The sequence below is a fragment of the Chiloscyllium plagiosum genome, chromosome 25 (assembly GCF_004010195.1).
Source record: "Chiloscyllium plagiosum isolate BGI_BamShark_2017 chromosome 25, ASM401019v2, whole genome shotgun sequence".
Taxonomy (NCBI): Eukaryota; Metazoa; Chordata; class Chondrichthyes; order Orectolobiformes; family Hemiscylliidae; genus Chiloscyllium; species Chiloscyllium plagiosum.
Window position 1 is genome coordinate 40378254 of NC_057734.1, and position 16873 is coordinate 40395126.

At 41.5% G+C, this 16873-nt stretch overlaps 1 protein-coding gene across 3 annotated transcripts in view; it reads right to left on the reverse strand.

Moving 5' to 3' along the window:
- The window catches only part of acads (acyl-CoA dehydrogenase short chain), a 210794-nt gene extending 195511 nt beyond the window's left edge, over positions 1-15283 (reverse strand). The window contains exons 1-2 of one of the 3 annotated variants that reach the window (XM_043715933.1): positions 15185-15283; positions 5458-5621 (exon numbers count right to left, since the gene is read on the reverse strand). In XM_043715933.1, the coding sequence (XP_043571868.1) occupies positions 5458-5621; positions 15185-15242 (222 nt within the window). In that variant the 5' untranslated portion in view covers positions 15243-15283. Of the gene's footprint in view, positions 1-5457; positions 5622-12880; positions 12934-14358; positions 14560-15184 lie in introns of those variants that run through there. The other 2 variants (XM_043715934.1, XM_043715936.1) reach the window with 2 other exon arrangements.
- Positions 15284-16873: the final 1590 nt, after the last annotated feature.

Genomic DNA, 16873 nt, shown 5'->3' on the forward strand with positions numbered 1-16873 from the left:
AAACGACATGACCAGCTATCCTTAGTAGCCACACACGCAGATGACAAGCAACATGAATTCAACTGGGACAACACTACTATTATAGGACAAGCCAAACAGAGAACAGCCAGGGAATTCCTAGAGGCATGGCACTCATCCACAAACTCCATCAACAAACACATCGACCTGGACCCAATATACCGGCCACTGCAACGGACAGCTGGAACTGACAACCGGAAGCGACAGATTCAAACCACTACAAATGCCGGAGGAAAGATCACAGAAGCGCTTCACAGGAGCTCCCAAGCACTGAGGATGTCACCTAGACAGGGGACAAAACGTCTGCAACACAAATTCCCAGCTCAGCAAACAGAACCACAACAACGTGCTATACATCTCTATGACTCTATGGAATATGCAGTTCCTGAACTCTAGTCAACTGGCCTTTAAAAGATTCCCACATGTCAGATGTGAATTTACCCTCAAATAGTTGTCTCATTCTCCTTTAAGAAATTTTGATATCATTAAAACACACTTTAGAAAAGAAAGTATTTGTCTCTCTGTGGCAGGTTTTGTTCTAGGATTGAACTACAATACTGCAAGCTCTTGTCTTCTTCAAGTATACCATTCAGCAGGAAATAAAGAAACATTTGGCATAGAGTTAGTGGAAGTCCCACTGTGATTAGAATGTGGCAAACTGCTTTTCTCTTTTTTGAATTCACTCATGGGATGTGGGCATTGCTGGATGGGCCAGCATTTATTGCCCATCCCTGGATGCCAATAAGAAGGTGGCAGTGAGCTGCCTTCTAGAACCGCTGCAGTCCATTTGATGTGAGCAGACCCACAATACTGTTAGGGAGGGAGTCCCAGGAATTTGACCCAGCGACACTGAAAGAACAACAGTATATTTCCAAGTCAGGACGGTGAGAGGCTTAAAGCAGAACTTGCAGCTGGTGGTATTCCCCTGTACCTGCAGCCCTTGTTCTTCTGGATGAAAGTGGTCAAGGGTTTGGAAGGTGCTGACTAACGAACTTTACTGAATTGCTGCAGTGCATCTTGTAGACTTAACACACTGCTACTACCGAGCATTGGTGGTGGAATGACTGAATACTGTGGAAGTAGTGCATATCCAGTGGGCTGCTTTGTCCTGGATGGTGTCCAGCTTCTTGAGTGTTGTCAGGGCTATATTCATCCTGTCAAGTGGGGAGCATTCCCCAGCTTGGAATATTTTACCATGTTAAAGGTTCAAGGTAAATGATAGCTCATGCACGACTTTGATAGATCATGTAAAAAGTTGTTGCAACAGGTATAAAATGTTCAGAGACGAGAGTGTGGTGCTGGAAAAGCCCAGCAAGTCAGGCAGCATCTGAGGAGCAGGAGAATCGACGCATTGGGCAAAACTTCAGAGGCACATCTTACCACTTCTATTCAATAACCAACTTATCTACTCTAGGAGTTGTATTTTGCTTATAGTCTGACCAAAATTATAATTACATAAGTGACTGATAGCATAAAAGAGCTATTTTGGTAGTTGTGAATTATATTTGACAATTAGCTGTAAATAATGATGATTTTAACTCTTTTGAATTTGCTGCCTCCTAGTTATTCCCATGCAGTTCTTTAATTACTTCAATTCTGAGATGGCACTTTCCACAGATCATGTAATCACAGGATAGTACTGTAGTCACAGAAATGGGAATCTCCTCACGTACATTAGCTGTCAGTCTGGCAGCCAAACCAAATGTTGACTTCTGTGCAGTGTGCACCATTATAGTGGAAGGTCTTCACTGTCCTCAAGCAAATTTTGGCATAAAATTGTGTTTCAAAACTATCTAAACTTTCTGTTGTAAATGTGGCTCTGATGGAATCCATTGCACCCCCACCCCCTCATCTCTCTCTCTCTTTCTGTTCATTTGGTATATTTGGTTTCTACTGAATCCACAATAAACTGTCTCATTATAAGTTCATATTATTCAACTCTGCCACCCCTCCCCCTCCACCCCCCCACCCCGAACTTGATTAATTTAGACAAAATAAAATTCAGAAAACAAGAAGAGGATATTACCTGATGTTTGAGAACGACTGAAAATGCTGGAAATATACAGCAGATTCAGCAGGATCTACTACAAAAAGACACGTGACTTAAGTCTAGAAATTTATCAGTGCTGATCATGGGTTACACTGAAATGTTCAACATTTCCGGTTCTTACTTCAAATTTACACCTTCCACAGTTTTCTGTTCACCTCAACTTAGCTAGAGTTTTACCTCTTTGGTCTCCTCAGCCCAGTGGAGGAACAGCACTGACAGGAAATCCTGTGTGGATTTGCTGGACAAAAATGAAATTTATGCTGGCTTTGGGGTCTTTGAAATGAGGAAGAGCATTTGAATCATGAAAATAGCTTGATCAAGGTTCATTATAGGAAAAAAGCAGAATAACAAACAGTGATTAGAGTCTGCAAAAGCTGCAATTTGGCTGAGATATTAGTAAGATGGCACCGGATATGGTCATTTTGGGAAAGCAAATCTTAGCAGGATTTATACACTTAATGGTAAGGTCCTAGGGAGTGTTGCTGAACAAAGAGACCTTGGATTGCAGGTTCATAGCTCCTTGAAAGTGGAGTCGCAGGTAGATAGGATAGTGAAGAAGGCCCCTTATAGAGGTTTACAAAATTATGAGGGACATGGATAGGATAAATAGACAAAGTTTTTTCTCTTGGGTCAGGGAATCCAGAACTAGAGGGCATAGGTTTAGGGTGAGAGGGGAAAGATATAAAAGAGACCTAAGGGGCAACTTTTTCACACAGAGGGTGGTACGTGTATGGAATGAACTAGCAGAGGAAGTGGTGGAGGCGAGTATAATTGCAACATTTAAAAGGCATCTGGATGGGTATATGAATAGGAAGGGTTTGGAGGGATATGGGCTGGGTGTTGGCAGGTGGGACTAGATTGGGTTGGGATATCTGGTCGGCATGGACGGGTTGGAACGAAGGGTCTGTTTCCGTGCTGTACATCTCTATGACTCTAAAAGAGAAGTTGTTGAGGGTGAGGGTGAGTTTGCCGTACGGAGGAGGGTAGTGGTGGGTGGGAATGATTCAGGCCGTTGCTTCAGGAAGAAGCGGAGAGCCATGAGACCACCCTCTGGGAATGGACTTCGAAAGGATTGCTTGTCCATTGTAAAGAGGAGGCAGCTGGAGCCTGCAAACTGGAAATTCTGGAAGGTGGAACTAGATTGGGTTGGAATATCTGCTCGGCATGGATGGGTTGGACCGAAGGGTCTGTTCCAAGCTGTACATCTCTATGACTCTTTGCAAGCTCCTGCATGCAGATCTAAGTTTCCTATTTCCTATAATCATTCTACACTCTATAAACTTAATAGAACTCATTACTGACTTTCGGTAGGATGTTACTCATGCCCCCCTACATATTAACAGCACAGAGGTGGAATGAGTGGATAGTGTCCAGCTCCTAGGCGTGGCCAAGCTTTCTTGGACTCTTCATGTGGACGCACTGGTTACAAAGGCCCAACAATGTCTCTTCTTCCTCAGGCAGCTGAGGAAATTTGGCATGACGGTAAATACCCTTGCCAACTTTTATAGGTGCGCCATCGAGAGCATTCTGTCTGGATGTATCACTACCTGGTATGGCAACTGTACCATTCAAGATCGGAGGTGGTTACAGAGCGTGGTGAACTCAGCCCGGACAATCACAAAGGCCAACCTCCCATCTACAGAATCCATCTACCAGGCCCGCTGTCAAGGAAAGGCCACCAGCACTCTTAAAGATCCATTCCACCTACAACCTCTATCATCAGGGTGAAGATTCAAAGCCTAAACACACGCACCAGCTGGTTTCAAAACAGGTTCTACCCTACTGTTGTTAGAATACTGAATGGACTCACAAACTCTTAACATTCACCTGTATCTGTGTTTTTGTTTTTGCCGCTGTTTACCTATTATTTACTTATCTATGTTACTTAACTATGTGATCTCCCTGTATTGCTCGCATGACAAAGCTTTCCACTGTGCCTCGGTACACGTGACAATAAATTCAATTCAATTCAGGAGAAAATAAACTGCAGATATTCACTGTTTAAATTGATTTAAACTGAGGAGCAAGAGCAGCCAGAATAAAAGATACGTGACAGGTAACAAAAATTCGTCTAAAGAATAAACATAATCTTTACATGGCTTTAAAAATACTAGCTGAGCTCCCTGACATGTCCGGACATAACTGTGCCACAAAATGTGATATTGGACAATACAATGAAAAAATTGCAAGTTGAATCTCCCACCTGCCCTGAGTTACAATAGGGCAATACCATGCTCAGCAGGCCAGTCATTTGTGAGAGAAATAAAATAGCTTGCACAAATGAAGGAAATTGAAGATGTCAATGCAAATCTGGAAATATACCATGAGACTGCTCAGAATAAATGCAAATTTAATTTATTTAAATACAACGGTTTATTGTTTCTGCTCATTTAAATCTTCTATAGCTTTTTAATAATCTGCGCCAAGAAATCTGATTGCACTTGTAAAGTGGCTCAATGTGCTCATATTAAAATGAATTTAAACAGCACCTAATATTCATGCTGCCTGCTCATTAAAATCCCACATATGTACAGCCAGGATTAACCTTCAAGCCTGTGGATTATGATTTTGAGTGCTTCAGATACCCCTGAGAGACAGCCAGTACCGCTTAATGGGAAGATACGCTGAGTGCAAAATGAAGGAAGCATTCAAAGGCAGAAAAATAACTTCAACAAGCACCGAGCAACATGTTGATTCTCTGATACCGTCTTGGTGGTCATAATTTTGAACAAAAGGCTTTCCAGACACTTTCCAAGAATTCATCAGATTTACATGGAGTGGAAGTGGCTGGGAAACAGGGGCATGAAGAAACTACTTGACAGCAAGGGAGGGAGGAAAGGAGAAAATTAAAGGCAAGAGAGTGAGAGACCTTTTTGTGGTAATTTTCATTAGAAATGGGTAATGATAGGAAAACCTCGGCTCTTCTCGTTATGTTGCATTGGGAACTGAATCCTGCATTAGAGTCACTTTGTGATCAAACAGCACATTTGATTGTTTTTATTACTATTATTCAACATGATTTTTTTCTTTGTCCTGTGTGAGGGCAATGGCCTTCATATGCTATGTTTACCATCAATTTTTATATACTTACTGGGCTCTGCTGTGTAACATGGGGACCCACAGTTAGCTTCCTCCCTGGAGTAGGGAGACTTCATTCGGCCTACATTTTGCCTCTGTCAGACCCTGCAGACTCTACTGCTTACATATAGGAACACCAGACAACTTCAGGGAGAAGTAGATTTTGATTTCTGCAAAACTTGGATAACTTACCCCAATGACTGTAGGCTTTTACAAACTGTCCCTCCCAATGGCATAACAGCTCTGCGTAAGTGGTCAAACTATGCCTTTGTAGAAAGGCTGCCGTTAGATGCTTCATTATAAACTGTTACCTGCTCAGCAGGAAATTTGTGCTCTTTGTCTAGCTGTGCAGCAACTGGAGTGAGTTCCTTTTCCGCAAAGCCTCTGCAGGTATCCCGCAGCAACTGATGAGTTTCTGGAAGTTCCACCATCTGATAGACTGTATACAGTTTGCGTAAACATCCTGACCTCACGGCTGCAGGAAGTGGAAATACAGAATAACTGATCAGAAACAGTTGCTGCTATTTGGTATTCTATTTCTTGGCTTAAAAATGTGTTGCTGGAAAAGCGCAGCAGGTCAGGCAGCATCAAAGGAACAGGAGAATCGACATTTCGGGCATAAGCCCTTCTGAGGGTTGGGACTGAGAAAAGTTTGGGGGGAGGGGAAATGAGAAAGCTCCCCGAAACGTTGATTCTCCTGTTCCTTTGATGCTGCCTGACCTGCTGCGCTTTTCCAGCAACACATTTTTAAGCTCTGATCTCCAGCATCTGCAGTCCTTACTTTCTCCTATTCTATTTCTTGGTAAAATCTTAAAATGCTTTCATCAATTCTAAGTATTGCACTTATCTGGAAGTCATTGTAAAGGTCAAGCATTATATTGTATTTAAAAGTGCAAACCAGCCAAGTGCTGCATGCAAAAGTTCATCAATTAAAGGCCAATCATCACTGGCGATGTGATAACCATCATTTATTTTCATTGCACAAAAAGAGCAAATTATACTGGTTCTGATACATACAAATGGGGAAACAGTTTGATAGGAGGAAAAACACAGCTTGCCTTCTGAGCAACTGAGCTGCCAATCACAGTTAATCAGGCAGAGATCATCCTTTTCAGCCCTAACCCTTCTCCAGATGGGAGGTTTCCAGGCCTAAATCAAGTGATTAAAGCACCCAGTTGTGTCAAAAGCAATCAACATATAAACTACTACTTGGATATCTTGGATCCTACAATTAGATTAACTTGGCCATGGGATATTAGCCACTGTAACAACTATCACAGTGTTCAAGGGTTCTCTTTATTCATCATAAATCATCTATAACACTGTCTTTCATTCTCTGTATCAGAAAATTTATGTTCGAATACCATTATATATTAAAGTACATAATGTACCATTTCGGGGCAATTCTAAGAATGTTAACGGTTCTACCATCTTTAAACACTGGCAAAGTAAATTGACCCAGTCGAACTTATTGTCAGCTTTAAACCTCAGCTGAATTTCGGATCATTAAAGGAACTTAGTCAGTTTTATCAGCCAAAGATGAGGCGCTAAAGACACCCTCCCCAGCCAGGAGAAAGAACTTTTCTGCAGTCACCCTGTCTAGCCCTTTCTATGTTCCAGTGATATCTCCTCTCATTCTTCGAAATTCAAGAGAATACAGGGTCAGGATCCACAATCTCTCACCACAGAACAGTCCCATCATTCCAGGAATCAGTCTAGTGAAAATCCAATACAAATGAACACCAAGATCGAAGTGAATAATTTTCTCATTTCAGTCCTAATTGATTGACCCTTACCTTGAGACTGTGCCCCTTTGTTCAAGATTCAACTTCCAGAGGAAACAACCTCAATGTCAACCTTGTCAAGCCCATTCAGAACCTTATACAGTACATCTGAATAAGGTTCCTTCTCCTTCTGCTAAATTCCATGAAGATAGACCTAACCAGCTCAACCTATGTAAATAAGAAAAATTCCTCATCAGCCTAGTAAACTTTCACTGAACTATGTCCAATTAAAATGTGCCCCTTTTAAGTAACAAAAACTGCACACAATACTCTAGGTGCAGTGTCATCATTATCCTGTACAGATATAGCAGGACTTCCTTACTTTCAAAATCTGTCCCTCTTGCAATTTAGGCCAACAGTCCCTTTGCTGTCTTAAGTATTTGCACTTGAATGCTGATTTTTGTGATTCATGTACAATGTCTTCCAGGTGGCTTAGCACTGCAGCATTCTGAAATCTCTCTTTATTTAACATTTTGCTTTCTTATTCTTCCTACCAAAGTGGACAACCGCTGATTTCCTCTCATATACTCCATCTATCAAATGTTTGCCCGCTAACCTAACCCCTTTGAAGACCCTTTGTATTCTTAACACAACTTACTTTCCTACCTATCTTTGCACTATCAGCAAATTTGGCCACAGTACAGTCAGTCGCTTCATCCAGTTTATTAATGTAGATTATAAATAACTGAAGCTTCAGGATTGACAACTGTGGCACTCCACTAGTTACAGATTGCCATCCTGAAAGTAACTCAGTTATGCTAAACAATGTTTCCAATTAGTTAATCCGTCCTAAGTCCATTTTCTTGTGCAGCAGCCTTTGACATAGCCAAAGTCAGAAGTCACAAGACACCAGGTTATCGTCCAACAAGTTTATTTGAAATCACAAGCTTTCGGAACGCTGCTCCTTCATCAGGTGAGGTGACTTCACCTGACAAAGGAGCAGCGTTCTGACAGCATGTGATTTCAAATAAACCTGTTGGACTATAACCTGTTGCTCTGTGACTTCTGACTTTTTCCACCAACCAATCCAACATGGCTTTTACATGGCAATTTAACAAATGCATTTTGGAAATCCAAATACACTGCATTTATTAGTTCCCCCTTTATTTATCCTGCTTATAATACCCTCAGGGATCTGCCAACTAGAAATGCCTTGCTAATTCCTACTCTCTAATGTTTCTGTTTGTTAACCATTCCTCCATCCATATTACTCTTAAAAATACGGTCAATTCTTGTATAATGTGATAGTTATTAAAAAAAGTTGCACTTTAGAAACAGTGCTTAACATTACAGCCAACACACGTTTTAAAAGTTTATGTTTTAGAAACAGCGTCCCCGATTCTTTAGTCATGTTACAGGGAAAATGTGCATTATAAAGAACAATCTGTAGTCAAAGATTCGCTTCCTCAAAAAGTGGTGGAAACAGATCTCCAAAGACTCTCAACCCTCTGTGAAATAAAAAATGTACTCATCACTGACTTAAAAGGGCGACCTTTACTTTTAATCAATAAATCCAAGTTCTAGATTCTCCGACAACAGGAAACATCTTTTCCACATGAACCTTGTCAAGACCCTTCAGTATATTACATGTTTTATTCAATCCCCATTCCAAGTACAGCTAGTATAGTAAACTTTCTCTGAATTGCTTCAAACATACCTTCATCCTTCCTCAAGTAAGGTGACCAAGATTGTACACTCTGGATGTGGTCTCACTAATGCCTTGCACAATTGAGGCATAACATCCCAACTTTTGTATTCAATAACCATTGCAACAAATTATAGCAGGAGAAAGTGAGGACTGCAGATGCTGAAGATCAGAGCTTAAAAATGTGTTGCTGGAAAAGCGCAGCAGGTCAGGCAGCATCAAAGGAACAGGAGAATCGACGTTTCGAGCATAAGCCCTTCTTATGCCCAAAACATTGATTCTCCTATTCCTTTGATGCTGCCTGACCTGCTGCGCTTTTCCAGCAACACATTTTTAAGAATAAATTATAGCACTCTATTACATTTCTTAATCACTTCCTGTGCCTGCATACTAACCTTAAGCAATTTGTTCACTTGGATACCCAGATCCCTCTGCATCTTAGACTTCTGCAATCTCTTACCACTGAGACAATATACTTTATTCTTCCTGCCAAAATGGACAGTTTCACATTTTTCTCGCATTGCACTCCATTCTCAGATATTGGCCCACTCACTTAACCTATCTGTATCTCTTTGTAGCCTCTTTACGTCCTCTGCACAACTGATTTTCCTAACTAACTTTGTGTCATCAACAAATTTAGCAATCACATCTTCTGTCCCTTTATCCAAGTCATTTATAGAAGTTCCAAAATTTTGAGAACCCAGCAGCATTCCCTGTGGTGCATCACTGTTTTAAAAAATTCTCAAGGTCAGGTTCGTAGGAGAGTAGTCTGACACAGAACAAACGACCAAGAGGCGAGACTAAGTTCCAAAATTTTGAGAACCCAGCAGCATTCCCTGTGGTGCATCACTCATTACATCTTGCCAACCAGAAGAGGACCCACTAATGCCTCCTCTCTGATGCTTCCCTATTAGCCAGATATTCTTCTAACCATGCCATGGTAATTCAATCCCTTTGAACTTTTATTTTCCATAATAACATTTAATGTTGCAGCTTATCAAATGCCTTATGGAAATCCAAGTACAGTACAGCCACCACCACTTTATCTATAGCATATTTTACTTCCTCAAAGAACTCCAGTAAGTTTGTTGAACATGCTTTGTTCTCACAATACTATGTTGCCTCTGCCAGATTACTCTGAACTTTTCCAAGTGGTCTAATATAATGGCTTTAACAATAACTTCTAACATCATCCCCATAATAGATGTTAAGATAATTGGCCTGTAGTTTCCTGCTTTCTGCCTCCTTCCCTTTTTGAATACAGGAGTTACATTTTCTATTCTAATGAAGCCTTCCACAATTTTAGAAAATGAAAGCCAAAACATCAACTATCTCACTATCCACTTAACTTTTAAGACCCAAGGATGAAGTCTATCTGGTTCTGGGGAATTCAGCTCACAATAATAAGTTACAAAGTAAGTCAGCTTCAACAATTTGCTCAGTACCACTTCTCTGATGATTGTAATTTACATGTCTCTCCCTCACTTCCATTTCCTAATTTGCAACTATTTGTAGGATGTACCTTCTGCCTTTGTGAAACAGCTATTTGTCTTCCATCTCCTCATGTTCCATTCATTCTCCAGACCCACATTCCAAATGACAAAGGCTCTCTGTGCTGACTGTTATCCTTTTCACCTATTTACAGAGTCTCACTATCTTTTGAAATACTTCTGTTAATCTTCTATTTTAATTTTTCCCATCTTATTTATCTTTTAGTCAATCTTTGCTTTTCTTAACATTGTACCCATTTTCTGACCTGTTGCCTGTCTAATACACAGTGATATGTTTGTTGTTTCAGTTTGATACAATACTTAACTAATTTAGTTAACCACAGATGGTAGGCCTTCCACTCAGCATTTTTATTACTCAATGAAATGCATCTACTTGGTATATCCTGAAATATCTCTAATAAGTGGCTGTTATTGTTTCTCTATTGGCCTCTCTCTTGCCTTATTTGTCAATTCAATGTGCTAGTGCTGTTTTATGGCCTGAAATTGTCCTTATTTAAGTTTAAAACACGAGACTTTGACCTATTACCTCTCCCTCAAATTGAATGTAAAATTCAATCATAATATGAGCACTGCTATCTGTGGACACCTTCACTTTGAGGCTATTAATTTATCTATCCTGTTGTGAAATCCCAGGTACATAGTTTGCAGCATTGTCTGTTCTCTGGTGGGCTGCAGAACACACTGTTCTAAGAAACTATTCCACAAACATTCTATGAAATCTTGTTTTAGGCTACCTTTGCATATTTGATTTTTCCAGTCTATATGTAGATTAAATTCTCCATGATTATTGCATACCTTTTCGATAAGCTCCCATTATTCATTCATTTACACTTCTTCCACTATGTCATTACTGTTTGAGAGCTTATACATCACTCCCACAAGTGATTTCTCGTCTTTTATCATTTCTCATCTCATCCAAACCATTCAAACATGCTCTTCTCCTGAAGTTGGGTCATTCCACTCTAATGTGTAAATTCTATGATTAATAACCCATGTACCTTTTCCTAGCTAACGCTCTATCTAATAATGCCCTGTATCTTTCAATATTCAGGTCCCATTCTATATCATCCTGCAAGTATATCTCGTTAACTGCTATCAGATCTTAATCGATTAATTCTATTTACGCTGTCAGCTCAAATACCATTTGTTCCAACTGCCACAGGCATTCAGATTCAGAGTCTTTAGTTTTGTCCTGGTTTTACTCAATTTGGAATTTTTATGCTGCCTTCTATAATTAGAGTCATTAAGGTCTACAGCACAGAAAAAGGCCCTTTCGCCCATCGAGTCTGTGCCAATCACTGACCCCTCCATCAAGGGGAAATGTTTCTTCCCATCTACCCTGTTTATGCCCCTCATAATTTTATACATCTCAATCGTATCCCCTCTCAATCTCCTCTGTTCCAAGAAAAGCCAACTCCAGTCTGTCCAATTTTATTTTATACCTGAAACTCTCTGGCCCAGGCACCATCCTGGTAAAAATTCTCTGACTGCTCTCCAGTACAATCACATTCCACCTATAATGTGAATTTCAGAACTGCACACACTACATTAGCTGTGGTCTAACCAATATTTTAAACAGTTCCAGCATAACCTCCCAGCTCTTAAACTTTATGTCTTGGCTAATAACAGAAAGTACCCAAATACCTTCTTAATCATTTTATCTTACCTATCCCATTAACTTAAGGGACCAGTGGCCAAGCACACCAAGTCACTCTGATCCTTTTTGCTTCCCAGAGTTCTACTGTTCATCATAGAGTCATAGAGACCTGCAGCATAGAAAAAGGCCCTTCGGCCCATCACATCCACATCAAAAGCATCCAGCTAATTATTCTAATCCCATTTTCCAGCATTTGGCATGGCTTAGTGTCACAGGCGCACATCTAAATACTTCTTAAATGTTATGAGGATTTCTGCCTCTACCACCCATATAGGCAGTGAGTTGCAGATGCTCACCAACCTCTGGGTGAAAACATTTGTCTTCACATCTCCTGTAAACCTCCTGCCCCTGGTCATTAATGCCTCCATCAAGGGAAAACGTTTCTTCTTGTCTGCCCTATTATGTTCTTCTTAATTTTATACATCTCAATCATGTCCCCTCTCAATCTGTTCTAAGAAAAGCCAACCCCAGTCTATCCAATCTCTATTCATTACTGAAACTCTCCAGCCCAGGCACATCCTGGTAAATCTCCTCTGCACCGCTTCACATTCCTCCTGTAATGTGGATTCCAGAACTGCAAACAATTGTAGCCTAACCAATGTTTGATACAATCTCAGTGTAACCTCCCAGCTCTTAAACGCTATGCCTCAGCTAAACAAAGCAAGTACCTCATATACCTTCTTAACCTCTTTACCCAAATGTCCTTAAGGGACTGGTGTACATGTGCACCAAAATCTCTCTGATCCTCAATGCTTCCCAGGGTCCTACCATTCATCACGTCATGTCAGTCTTGCCCAAGTGCATGATTTCACACATCCAATTGAATTCCATTTGTCACTCATCAGTTTATCTTACCAGCCTATGTAAATCCCTGTAATCTAAAGACTATCCGCCTTACTATTTATCACCATATCAATTTTTATGTAATTCGTAAACTTACTGATCAACCATTATTCAAGTTTAATTCATTTATATAAACCACATTTAGTACGAGCCCGTACACTAATTTCTGTGAGACCCCGTTAGACACAAAGTTCCAGTCACAGATACACCCTTACACCATCGTCCTCAGCTTCCTGCCACTCAACCAATTCAATATCAATCTGCCAAATTTTCTTTTATTTGCTGGGCTCTTACCTTCACTATCAGTCTCCCTTGTGGGAACTTATTCAAAGCCTTACTGAAGTCCAGGTAAACTACGCCTCTTCCAGTTTGGATTCATCTGCAAACTTAACCACATTAGACACTGTTTTGGAATGCAGGTCATTATGTCCCTTTCCTTACTACATCTTCTCAACCTGAATCAACAAGCATGCATTTTATTTCTATTCTTCCATAGTTTCTTGTCCATTCCTTGGATTTATCCTGGAATGCCAAACATACGTTTAACTCAAAGAAACATAGGAAGGAGTAGGCCATTCAGCCCCTCAAGCCTTTTCCACCATTCAATGATTGGTGTTTGGCCCATGTCTTTGGCCCATGTTCCTTAATACCTTAGATAAATTTTGGTTAAGCAATCTCAGATTGAAAATTAACAACTGATCTAGTATCAACTGCAATTTGTAGAAGACAGTTCCAAATCTCTACCAACCTTTGCATGAGATGAAGTGTTTCCTATCATCTCTTCTGAACAGTCTAGCCTCAATTTTTAGACTCAGCCCCCTAACATTGTTTTTTGAAGAACTCTGTCAAATGTCATCGAAAAAGTTTCAATGGGCTGTATTGTCAGGCTCCCTGTTGTCCTCTTGGGTTGTCATTGGCTCAAAAAAAAGACATCCCATAATAGGATTCTAGCCTTTTACAGTTTGTTGGACCAATGGCCTCCTTCTGGTCCTACATCTTATGGTCTACACTGCTTCAATAAAAAACAAAATATTTTAAATGCTGAAAATCTGGAACAAATTCCAGATTTTTCCAACATAATTCTGAAGAAACTCAGCACTCTATGACTCTAAATCTGGCAGCAGTGCAAAGAATGAGCTGCTAGAGGAAGTGGAAGTGGTGGGTACAATTACAACATTTGAAAGTTTATTTAGCATTCTGAATGGCCTGGACAGAGTAGATACTGGGAAGATGTTTCCATTGGTAGGAGAGACTAGCACCCGAGAGCACAGCCTGAGGGTAAAGGGAAGATCTTTTAGAATGGAGATAAGGGAAAGTTCTTCAGCCAGAGAGTGGTGAATCTTTGGAATTCAGTGTCAGAGAAGGTTGTGGAGGCCAGGTCATTAAGTATATTTAAGATAGGTTCTTGAGAATCAAGGGGATCAAGGTTTACAGGGAGAAAGGGATTGAGAAACTGATCAGCCATGATTGAATGGCAGAGCAGACTCGTGGCAACAAAGAACCAAGAAAATTACAGCACAGGAACAGGCCCTTCGACCCTCCAACCCTGTGCCGATCCAGATCCTCCACCTAAATCTGTTGCCTATTTTCTAAAGGTCTGTATCCCTCTGCTCCCTGCCTATTCATGTATCTGTCCAGATACATCTTAAATGACACCATCATTCCTGCCTCTACCACCTCAGCTGGCAACACAGTCCAGGCACCCACCATGGATTGAATGGCCTAATTTCTGCTCCTATTTCTTATGGTCTAAAAGGCATCTGGATGGGTACCTGAATAGGAAAGGTTCAGACAGTTATGAGCCAAATGCTGGCAAATGGAATCACATTAGGATGTTCGGTTGAACGGAAGAGTCTGTTTCTGTGGTGTATGACTCTGCCTGTACAGAGCGAAACAAAGTTAACCTTTCAAGCTCAATACAGTTAGAACTGAAGTGAGGTGGAAAGTACACAATTCCACCCCACTTTTCAGTTTTAAGTGGAGTATATCAAACTCGAAACATTAAGGCTGTTTTTCTGTCTTCTCAGATGCTGTCAAACCTGACTGCTCCAGCACTTAGTTGATGGTTACTGTACACTTTGCCCATTTCAGTTGGACATCATTTACTCGGATTTGAGCTATCGTCACTTCTTCGTTTATCTACCTAATAGCAGTGACTACATTTTAGAAGTAACTCGCCGATTACGGCATTCTTTTGTGATGTCCTGGAGACGTGAAAGAGGTGAGAAAAATGCAGTTTCCAATGGAAATTGGGTCGCATTTCCATTGCATAGTAAAGCCTTAGTGGCACTGTACCACTTGCTCACATAAACCTGCAGTTTTCATCTGTTTATCGGAACCTAACCGTTGTCGTTAATCCAGCCTTTTGAATTCCTGGATGCAAGTAAGTCTGTGAATGCAGGAGCTCGGGCCTTGGGAGCAGTCAGTGGGTGAAAGGGCAGCACTCCACCGGGAATGACAGCAGCCGCCGCCCATCAGGCTCAGGCTGACCCTTCCGCAGGTGGTCCGTGTCCGCGGCGGCTGGAGCTCTGGCTTGGTCCCAGGTCCTCACCCCAAACCCCTGCTTCCTTTCAGAGGTTTAGCTCTTGTTAAACTCACTCATTGCTCTGGGGATTCTCCACAGCAGCGAACCCATCCCTGCAGGCGTCCTGTGCATCCCGCACTGCGTCCCCCCCCGGCCGCTCCAGGCCGCTCTGCAGCGTTCCACACCCAGAGCCCAACAATAATTCCGCCTTGAGAAGCTGTCGGTGGTAGTGCGGTGTCCTCTCTCACATTAAAATACAAGGATATATTATTTAAATATTAACACCGTTTTTTTCCCCTCTCCTCAGACCTGCCAAACCTGATGTTTCCATTGTACCAAACATTAATATGGATTTTCATTTTATAATTATTGCAAACCGATTAGTTAGATAAGTTCCACTTGGAGAAAGCGGAACATCAGAGTCTCTACAGTGTGGAAGCACTCTATTCAGCCCAACAAGTCCACAGCTACCCTCTAAACAGCATCCCCCCCCAAGCCACCCCCGTCTTCTCCACTCATGTAACTCATAGCATTTCCCATGGCTAACCCAACTAGCCTGTACATCCCTGCACACTATGGGCATTTAGTACCGTAAGGAAATCCACCTAACCTTCTCATCTTTGGGCTGGGGGAGGAAACCGGAGCACCTGGAGGATACCCATGCAGACAGTCACCCAGGCTAGAATTGAATTCAGGTCCCTGGTGTTGCGAGGCAGCTGTACTCATCACTGAGCCACCATGCCATCTCACAGCATAGAAACAGACACTTTGGTCCAACTCATCCCCAACCAGATATCCTAAACTGATCTAGTCCTATTTGACCCATATCCCTTCAAACCCTTCCTATTCATGTTCCCAGACAGATGACATGGATACAGCAGGATGAAGAATGGATGTTGCAGGTTCCAGGGTTTATTTCTTTCATTAAGAACAGGCAAGGCGATAACAGAGGGGGAAGGCGTGGCCTTGTTAGTCAAGGTGACTGAGAGAACTTTTGATGAGGACTCATCTACAGCGGTAATGTGGGCTAAGGTTAGAAACAGGAGAGGTCACACTGCTTGGAGTTTTTTTATAGGCCTCCACAGATTTCCAGAGAGGTGGAAGAGAGGATTAGCAAAATTATTCTGGGTAGGAGTGAAAGGAACAGGATGGTCATTATGGTGGACTTTAACTTCCCCAACATTGACTAGAAATGCTATAACTCTAGTACATCGGATGGATCAGTTTTTGTCCAATGTGTACAGGAGGGTTTTCTGACACAGTATGTCGAAGGGCCAACAAGAGGGGAGGCCACACTGGATCTGGTGCTTGGTGATGAACCAGGCCAGGTGTTTGATTTAATTGTAAATGAGCACTTTGGAGAGAGAGTGACCATAATTCAGTTAAGTTTAGTTTAGCAATTGAAAGGGATAGGTACATGCCACAGGTCAAGAGTTATCAATAGGGCAAGGGCAATTATAATGCGATTAGGCTCCCAACGTCCAAAAGCATGCAGGTTAGGTGAACTGGCCATGCTAAATTGCCTAAATTGCCCATAGTGTTAGGTGAAGGGGTAAATGTAGGGGAATGGGTCTGGGTGGGTTGCTTTTCGAAGGGTCGGTGTGGACTTGTTGGGCCAAAGGGCTTGTTTCCACACCATAAGTAATCTAATCTTAAAAAAAGTGTGAGAGACTGTCATGGGGTATGTGTGAGAGGGTGCTTGTGTTGGTGCGAATGAGGGTGGGTGTATGCGTGTGCATATGAGAGAGAGTTTGTGTATGAGG